This window comes from Phyllobates terribilis, unplaced genomic scaffold (assembly GCF_046119375.1).
Source record: "Phyllobates terribilis strain yellow unplaced genomic scaffold, ASM4611937v1 Scaffold_5965__1_contigs__length_47871, whole genome shotgun sequence".
Classification (NCBI taxonomy): domain Eukaryota; kingdom Metazoa; phylum Chordata; class Amphibia; order Anura; family Dendrobatidae; genus Phyllobates; species Phyllobates terribilis.
In genome coordinates this window covers 1-10,077 of record NW_027368709.1, presented here as the reverse complement: position 1 = coordinate 10,077, position 10,077 = coordinate 1, and the positions used below count along the sequence as shown (strand labels likewise).

The window sequence follows — 10,077 nt, the reverse complement described above, 5'->3', positions numbered from 1 at the left end:
AGCTCTAGACGACAACACTTCAAATTGGTGAGTTCCTGTTTCGTTTCACCTATTTGGTCATTACTTTGTATGTTTTCACATGATTGGTGAGTTGATTGATACCTAATTTCTGTTTCTGTGTTTTCTTTTCTGGGCTCCGAATCATTCAATTTTTGATAATTGATGAATGGGGATGATAGCCGGATGTAATGCATAACTTATTCTTTGTTCTGACCTTATGTCAGTGAGTTATAGAGTTAGTGGCTTAATGCAATGAACCATTGAAGCCCATTTCATTCCAGTTAAACCAATGCAACCCTTAATCTGATAGTATTCTTTACTTTCTTGTTTCAGGATATAGTATAGATTAATAATTCTAGTTTAGAGTTTAGAAATACTAACTTGTTTAGCATATGCACTATGCAGATAAGATCACACTAAAGTAAAAATCTGGTTGGTTCAAATGGGAGGTACTATAACAAGACCTGAATCACCACCAGTGTGGGTACCGGAGACAAAACTTGAAGCCGAAATAGTATATGCAATGCACCGAAGAGCACAACATGGAACTTCAATGAAGTCTTTCAACACCATAATCCTCAAATTTCCCAAGATTGATGAAAGCTTCAGAAAATGCAAATCCATCTTTGAGGAATTTGGTAAGGTATAATACAAATATTTCATTACAAAAAGATGTCCAATAAAGACTGATGTGGGTTTGATTGTAGATGAGGATAAGAACGGGATGATAGATCTTGAGGAGTTGAAACATTCCTTTAGCAGACTGGAAGTTATGTTTACAAATGAGGAATTCATTGAAATATTTAATGCTTGCGACATTAATGATGACATGGGTATCAACTTCAATGAGTTCATAGTTCTTCTCTACCTTGTCTATCTTCTCAAGGGTGATCCCACGTTCATTCACGCTGCTCCCCATGTAAATCTTCATATATTTTCTTATCGGTTGATCAAAATGTCTTTCTCGATTACCTATACCCTGTTTTAAACACCTAAAGCTATGATTTCACAGTACTAGATTTTTTGTTCGCCGATTGTGTCTTACATCTTGACCCTCCAGACCCTGTTTAAATCGCCTAGCATGTTATAGTTTCATTGTACTAATTTTTTTTGTTAATGACAGTTATGTTTTACATCTTGACCCTTCAGACCATGTTTTAAACACCTAAAAAGCTACAATTTCATAGTACCTTAGTGCTAGCTTCTTTTGTTGACGATTATGTTTTAATGATGATTTGCAGAAACCTAGGATGGGTACTCCAGAGTTAGATGTTGTGTTTGAGACATTGGTAGATGCATTCGTGTGCTTGGATCAAAACAAAGATGGTCATGTGAGTAAGAGTGAGATTGTGTCAGCAATAAATGAAACCGCGTCTGGTGAACGTTCTTCAGGACGTATAGCAATGAGACGGTTTGGTTAGTTTTTTACACACCCTATTTTTATTGCCATTAAATTTTTGTACTTTTTACCTTCTGATTTTTATGCAACAAATGCAGAGGAGATGGATTTGGACAAAATTGGAATGGTGAATTTCAAGGAGTTCTTATTTGCCTTTACTCGATGGGTTGGAATTGATGAGAGTGAAGAGGAAGAAGAAGAAGATTAAAAGGCAAGCAGGTTGTGATGAAGTTATTGTTGATTGATCATCAATATGGATGTAAATACTGGATTGTTGATCTGCTTTAGACTGCAACTTGAATAAGGTGAAGTTTTTATAGTGGAAAGATTTCCATGGTAGTGTGATTTCAAGGTCCAGTTTTGAGTGCATATATCGGCTGTTATTTGCCGTGAAATGTAGTTCACTTTTTTTTTTACATAATCAAGACCTAGAATCAGGTCGTCTTTCCAATAAAATAAAAAAGACAACTCAATAAAATAAAAACGACAACTCGTATTTATAGATAATCATCACTAGTTCCTTTAATAAAATGTAAGAAATACTGAGATCCTTATGGATATGAATCAAGAGGAAGGATCATATGAGTATAGTGACTAAAATAAGTAGGTGAGTACATATTTCAGTCATTGATCTATCTCAATCTAAGTAGGTGAGTATAGTGATTAAAATTTATGAACCTTCAATCTAAATTTACATACCTTCAATACAAATTTATGAACCTTCAATACAAATTTATGAACCTTCAATATAAATTTATGAATCATGGACTGAAATAAAAAAGCTTATGAATCCGTAGAATAAATTTTACTACAAAAAATACCATCAATACAATCTTATGAACCTTCAATACAAACTTATGAACCTTCAATACAAATTTATGAACCTTCAATACAAACTTATGAACCTTCAATATAAATTTATGATTTTATTACAGAATTTTAGATTTGTAATTCATGATAGAATTTTAGATTAATGAATTTTATTACAAAAAATTTATGAACATTCAGTCCAAATTTACGTACATTCAACACAAATTTATGAACCTTCAATATAAATTTATGAACTTTCAATATAAATTTATGAACCATGGACTGAAATGAAAAAGCTTATAAATCCGCAGAATAAATTTTACTACAGAAAATTTACGATTCTTCAATACAAGTTTATGAACCTTTAATACAAATTTTTGAACCTTCAATACAAATTTATGAACCTTCAATACAAACTTATGGATCTTCAATATAAATTTATGATTTTATTACAAAATTTTAGATTTATAGTTTTTCATTACAAATTTTACTATTCTTCAATACAAATTTATGAAAAAGCTTATAAATCCGCAGAATAAATTTTACTACAGAAAATTTACGATTCTTCAATATAAATTTATGAACCTTTAATACAAATTTTTGAACCTTCAATACAAACTTACGAACTTTCAATCCAAATTTACGTGCCTTCAATACAAATTTATGAATCTTTAATAGAAATTTATGTATATAAATTTATGAACCTTTAAAAGAAATTTATGTACCGCCAATATAAGAAATTTATGTACCATCAGTATAAAATTTATGAACCTAAAATATAATGCTCGTAACCTATTTTAAAATTCTACAAGAGTTGTAAAATCTCATGAGTTTGTAAATGGGTGAGAGATGCTATAAAACAAAATCATGAACTTACTATAGGAAATTCATGGACCCGAAAAAAGTATCAGAAATGTCAAAAAAAATCACGAGCTAAAAAGAACGTGAATCTCCAATGATTTTTTATTTAAGAAAATTTATGAACCTTATATAATAAAGTTATGAACCTTTGATATAGATCCATGAACCTTAAATGTAAAACAAAAAAAATTATAGACTTTAAAAATCTCGTAATTTCTAATAGGTTATTGAACTTACTATAAAAATAAACGATCGTTACAAAAAGATAACATGACTATCAAAAAACAAACTCATGAGATTGAAGATACGTGAATCCAATGGAATTTTGTGAAAAGAAATTCATGTACCGTCAATATAAATTTCATGAACCTTCAATACAATTTTATGAACCTTCCATACATTTCTTTGTACCTTCTATATAATTTTATGAACCTGAATAGAAAACTAATGTCCCACAAAAAAATTCATAAATTTCTAAATAACTGAGTAAGTCCATAAGAAAAAACTAGTAAAGATGGAAAAAAATTAATAGACATCTAAAAAGAAATTAATCATAAAAAAGACGCAAACCCTCATTTAAATTTTATGGGTTTTTATGAACCTTCAATATAAATGTTATGAGCCTGCAATATATATTCATGAACCTACACTATAAACTTTAGTATATACCTGCAATATAAATTCATGAATCTTCTATATAAATTTTTTATAGTAATTTATGAACCAACAATATAAAATTCATGAACGTCTAATAGAAAACTCATTAGACATTAAAAAATCTCTTGAACTTGCAAGAATAAAAACATAAATTTATACATAAAAAAACAATATAATTAAATAAAAACATGATAGCTTTTCATAAATTAGAAATATAAAACGAACAAATTACAAGGAAAAAATCACAAATTCTAAAAAAACCATGGACGTAAATTTATGAACCTTCAATATAAATTTATGAACCTAAAATAAAAAACTTATAACCCGCGACAAAACTTCATAAATCTGTAAATAGGTGAGTAAGTTCATAAGAAAAAACTCACGAACGTGAAAAAAATAATAGGCATCCAAAAGGAAATTCATGATAAAAAAGATGTAAACCTTCATTTAAACTTTGTGGAATTTTTTTATGAACTTTCAATATCAAATTTATGAATCTTTAATAGAAATTTATGTACCTTCAATATAAAATTTATAAACCTAAAATATAAAGTCCGTAACCCATACTTGTTCATTCATGGAAGATCTATGGTCCCCCAGAATACAAGTAGAACCTACGATTGTTCATCTATCACATTTACACCAAAATTTTTAGTATATAAGTAGAACCTACAATTATTCTTGAGTTCCTATAGTTATGTGTTTTCTTACTTTTAGTAGCCCATTTATGAACAAAAAGTTGACTGTCTTACTAAGAATAATCCCTCTACTAGTGGCCTCTTCAATTAGCTCTATTGCATCTTTATTTTTCTTCTCACCACATAGGTGTGAAGCGCGCTTTGAATATTCAATAGAATTCAAATCAAAATTTTAGTCCCATCACACTTCTAACTCTCTTCTTCCTTTTCAGATTTAATCATTTCAGTAACTCTTATCTTGTGGAAGAAAAATTCAGTTAGGAAGTAGTGTCGTGAAAGGTATGTAGGAGATCTCATTAAAATATTAGCTCCTGTGTAAAATCATTATATCATATTGATGCTATTAAAATATAAGGTATGTGTTTATTAAAATTTGTTTTCATCTTTACAGTTTTCATGTTAAGTTGCTATGATATTTTTTAAAATTCTTAGCCTGATGGTTGGTTCTCTTCCTTCTATTTTACTACCAACATATACCAGTCAGTTAACAATATTAACTCCACGCACAAACCTGTTTTAGTATCTCTTGCTGAAGTTGTTCATTGATTGGCTAAAGAATAGTGTTAAGAAAGGATTTCCTTGATTTCACTTGTAAATTTTCATATCCTTTTGATGCTATCCAAATTTAAAGTCTGTGTCTATCTCAATTTCTTTTCATCTTTACTGAACTTGCCTCTTGAATAGGTGAAGTTGTCTCACATATTATAAGAACCTGATCTGATTTTGGAGTTTCATGCTACGCTATTGTGATGTTTTTCAAAATTCTTAACCTGATAGTTTCTCTTCCTTTTAGTTCATCACCAACATTTTTATGTTAGTTAACAATCTTAACTCCACACATAAACACCTTTTTGACTAGCTCTTGTTGTAGTTGTTCATTCATTGGCTAAAGAATGGTGTTGACAAATGATCCATTTTTATTCTTAAAAATTGGTCTTTGAACTGTCCCCAGGTGGGATCATCACCTTAACCTTGGTGTAAACAAGGAAGCATGGACTCAAGAGGAAGAGTTGGTTTTGGTTCATTATCATCAGATCTATGGAAACAAATGGGCTGAATTAGCTTTGCCTGGAAGGTAGAATTCATCTTCTTTTCTGGGTAATTGTAGTTATATCTACAGGTTAAATAATGATATAACAAACCACTGGAACAACTCAGTGAAGAAGAAAGTTGATTCTTATATCGCATCAGGTTTACATGCACAATTGCATGAAATGCCTATTACTAGTGATCAAAACTAGACCCTAAATCCTTCTTCATTAACATCTACACCAGTCTGTAGAAATGATAGTGCTTACAACGATGAACAGAGGGAAGCCAAGGTTCAACTTTTCTCGGTCGCTCACAGCATATCAAGTGATATGTCTACAACAGTTGGTAGTACACAGAATGAGTTTTGTTTTCCCGAAATGAATGACCAGAATTCTACCTCAGAAGATGGATATCCAGTCAATATAATGCTTCTCTTGATGATATCACTTTCGTCATTCCAGACCTATCATATGAAATCAGTTGCTCACCCAGATACCTTGAAGATGAAAGAGTTACTGCAATGGAAGAGACTTGTTTCTTTCCACAACATGTTCGATAAAAATTTCAGTTGCTCACCCAGATACGGGCTTAATCATTCCACCAACTGCTACCACCCAATTTCTGTAATTTCCATGTCAAATCAAGTAAGTTCAAATCTCTTTCAGACATTTCATCGAACATGTTGTCTGTAATCTTTTAATCACCCAATTTTCACACAACCGAGAGTCAACCAAAATGGATAACTTAGATCAACATTGGTGTGGTAATTATTTCATCGTCTTCGTGATTGGAAATCTCCGGCGACTGGTTCTCCGACAAAGAAAGAAAGAATAGAGAGGGAGAACATACCAATGACACTCTCGATGGCACCGCCGAGAGCTACACCAATTCCTACTCCTGCCAAATGATTGTTTCTTGCCATCCTCTTCAAAAGCACGACCTTGTCGTATCATGGAGCAGGGTGCATCGACTCCGAAGCCAGCAGCGAAAAGAATCGCCGGCCATTGATGGAGAGATAATTCTAGGGCTGCAAGGGTGGATTACTTCTAGACAAGGCCATCCTTGTCTTTTAATATATTTTATTTGTAATTATAAAACTGCCATCGTGTTTGTTTAAGTGAAGTTGTTTTATTTTGTTTTGTTTTTTCCTCAGCTAATTTTCGAGACCGTTGATCGTCCCGATCTGACGATCAAGAATTGTACTCGCCTACTCACTATAAGTGTTGTACTCACATGAACCTCCCTCTTATAATACTACATGATAAATTGTATTTGTTATTTGACTTTTTCTTTGAATCCTCAATTAGTTATTTTATTGTGCATTTTATATACAAGTTTCAATGGGAAAATGGGCCACTTAGGCCTAATGAGCCAAATTTCAATGAATTTGTGTGCTCAAACATCTCTAATGAGTCTCATCAACCCCTCTCTCCCTCCAATTTCTGCTATAAATACTGATCTTGTGTGAGATCCCATACCAACACATACTCATCTTTCACTCTCAGTTATTTTCAAATCTTATTGGATAATCAAGTTCAACATCATCTTATAGTATCAGGTTTAACTTTCACTTTCTCATTTACATTCATTGATCATATTTGTTCTTTGTTTATGAACGACAATATGATTATTTATGTTCTAGGATGATTTGTTATGGAAGGGAGACTATTAGGTATTGTGATGGCATGATTGCATACCGTTACTATATGTGTAATAGTGATGGTAGTGTAAGACGGCCAGTAGAGACATGTACGACGTCAATCGTCACTAAAGCGTTCTTTGGCGTTCCTATAACAAAGGTGCATATGTTATATGATGAACTATAACAACATCATTAAATAATAATATTGACATATGATCGTATGCAACAGAAAAATCAAGCAAAATATGAATTTTCACCTTAGCGTGACAATGTTTTGGTCGCTTATATTCTGGAGTACATCTCAAGGAAATCCATGGTGTACCAATATAAACTAGGATGTTATAAGTAACAGTGAGACACATCGAACATAGTAGTTTTTATTAGCTGGGTTCATTTAGTTAAGGTTCGTCATGCTGGAATAAACGTATGATTTATGGTCTTTGTAAGGATTCATCTTCGTCCCAATGGTGATGATGATGAATGGTGAGCAAATTGTCCCATTGAATTCGAGAAATTCAGGTGGTTGCCTAGTTTAATTTTCTCTGCATTTGTTATGCATCCAATATACTGCTAATGAACTAGTTTGAATGGTGATTTTTGGTGAAAGGAGAGGTGAGTAGTAATTCTGCTTTATATGTAGTATTTCCAAATTTAGCCGTTTGATTTAGGGTATAAAATTCTCCGCATTTGATATGCGAATCATAGATTAAGGGTTTAGGATTTGAGATTAGGACTCACATCTTAGCATATCATACCAAATTCCGAAAAAATTTACAATAAAAGTCTCTGCATAACCAATATAGCAAATCAAATGCATAATTATGTTGGGGCACATATATTATCAATTTTCTATAAAAGTTTTTAAAAAATTATCCGTATATCAAATGCATCAATGTTATTTCAGCAAATTCCGAAATATGGTGTCACTAATCTCGACGTATAATATCAATTTCTATGAAAAATTATTTAAGCGGATTTTGGGAAGAATTTTATTAAATAAGTTATGAACAACAATTTTTAAAATATTTACCGACTGTTACGCTCAAACTTTGTGGAACCCAAACTGATGCATATTAAATGCAGAGAAATGTGGATAGTGGGATACATATATTTCAACAAATTTAGAAGAAAAAAACCCTTCCAACATTTTTAAACCATTTTTTAAAAAATCGGATCTAAATCTCCGCATAACAATACAAAAATTAAATCGGGATTTCATCACTCCATATTTATTATCTGGAGTTTGGGGAATGCGCCGGCTAAATTACCGGAGTACGCACGTGAAAGCTGTTTTGGGGCAAAAAGCTTGATCCTGAGATCGGACTTAATTGCCTAATAAATGGGATCCGACGATCGAACAATAACTCTGAAATGAATTTTGTGATCGATATAATGATCGGTTACAAGAACAATGTGGTTATGAGAGTACAAAATATTGAGAGTACAAAGTGCAATTGCTAATGGGGAGCTTGTGTGTCGCCGAAATGGACAAAAAATGCATATATATCAGCCTGGTTCGGTTTGGATCGTGGGGCGAGATTCTCGGAACAGATCGATCCTCCCAACTACGGCCCAATGTTCGGATGGAGCCGTTGGAGTGTTTTTGTGGCTCGTGGACTTCATGGAATAACTGATCTTGGCCTCAATCCTGCGTTCGTGGCTCGTGGGCTTCCTTCAAGCTTTCTCGGATGAGGCCCAAAATCTAAAGCCCAACAATAGCCCCAAGTGTATTCAAATGCGCGTCGGTTGGATTTTCACTTCTTCCATCCAGTTATCCAAGTGTACGCGGCAAAACTCTACAACTTCTTATTTGTCTGTGCCTGAGGTGTCTCTTTAAAGGGACGATTTGACTAGTCTGCACATCCTCCTCTCCCTTCATCTCTCTTCTTCCCAAGTACAGTTTTCCTTCTCTCTGCTTTTAAGTTTTACTTGCCCCTTCGTTTTCTTTCTTGGACTCTGCCACCTCTTTCGACTCCTCAAACACTCCCTCCCATCCCCTTACCGTGACCTACATTCCGAGGGGGAGAACGTCGGAACCTGCTTCTTCTCAGGAGGTCTCTTCTTCCAGCGAGGAAGCGTCAGCGGAGGAATCCGTGGAAAGAACCCCCTCCCCCTAAGTGGTACGCCGCGGATCGCTCATTCCGAACCGTCACACAGGCAGAGCTTGATAGTTTAGTGAAAGATGCCGGCTTTCCCCCTTTAACCGTCGCCAGGATCCCACGAAGAGGTGAAAGAACAAACTCGGTCGTGCCGGGCTGGGTGTGCTTGTACTTCTACCCGTTCTCTATCGGAGTTAAGTGGCCTTTTTTGAAGTTGGTGCAGTGTACTCTGGAAAAGTGGAACTTAGCCCCGGTGCAAATCATGTCGTCTGGTTGGCGATTGCTGCGTATGCTTGACCGTTTAAATGAGCTTTACTCTGAACTAGATTTCGACTTTGCTGCCTTTGATTATTGGTACTACCCTCTTAGCCTTCGCGCACAACACTTTTTCTTCCGTGCTCGTCCAAATTGCGTCCCTATCATACAGAAGTTGGATGCCAATGACAGAAATTGGAGACAACAGTATTTCTTCGTGGAGATCAATTCGTTGGGGCTGGGAGAAGGCCATTCTTTCTTGAGGAGTCAGTGGACGAAGCCAGGTAAGTGTTCATTCCTTGAGTTCGTCCTTCGTCCAAGATCTAAATCTTACTCCTTCTATTTTGCAGTGTTTACCAAAGGAGAAAAATAAATTGATCCTCTTCTGGAAGCAAAAATAGAGGCAACAGACGACATTCCTTTAGATCACCGGACTTTTGAGAACGTGATTCCTCATAAAAGTATTCCGTCCGACCCTGCTGTTAAGATGACGTCTCCTGCTAAATGTAAGTCCTTCAACCGTCTTCACCTTCTATTTAATTGTTCCGTCTGGTATATTGAGTTGTTTCTACATGACGCGGTTGTAGCCGTCACTACTCGATCGTGGAAGAGTTCCGCTACCAC

The 10,077-nt window shown here is 34.2% G+C and overlaps 1 protein-coding gene across 1 annotated transcript; it reads left to right on the top strand.

Moving 5' to 3' along the window:
* Positions 1–442: 442 nt before the first annotated feature.
* LOC141250620 (uncharacterized) lies at positions 443–1,607 on the top strand. Its single transcript, XM_073670042.1, has 4 exons — positions 443–638; positions 708–910; positions 1,242–1,416; positions 1,498–1,607. Exons 1-4 carry the CDS (start codon positions 443–445, stop codon positions 1,605–1,607), a joined length of 684 nt encoding a protein of 227 aa, XP_073526143.1.
* The last annotated feature ends 8,470 nt before the right edge of the window (positions 1,608–10,077 follow it).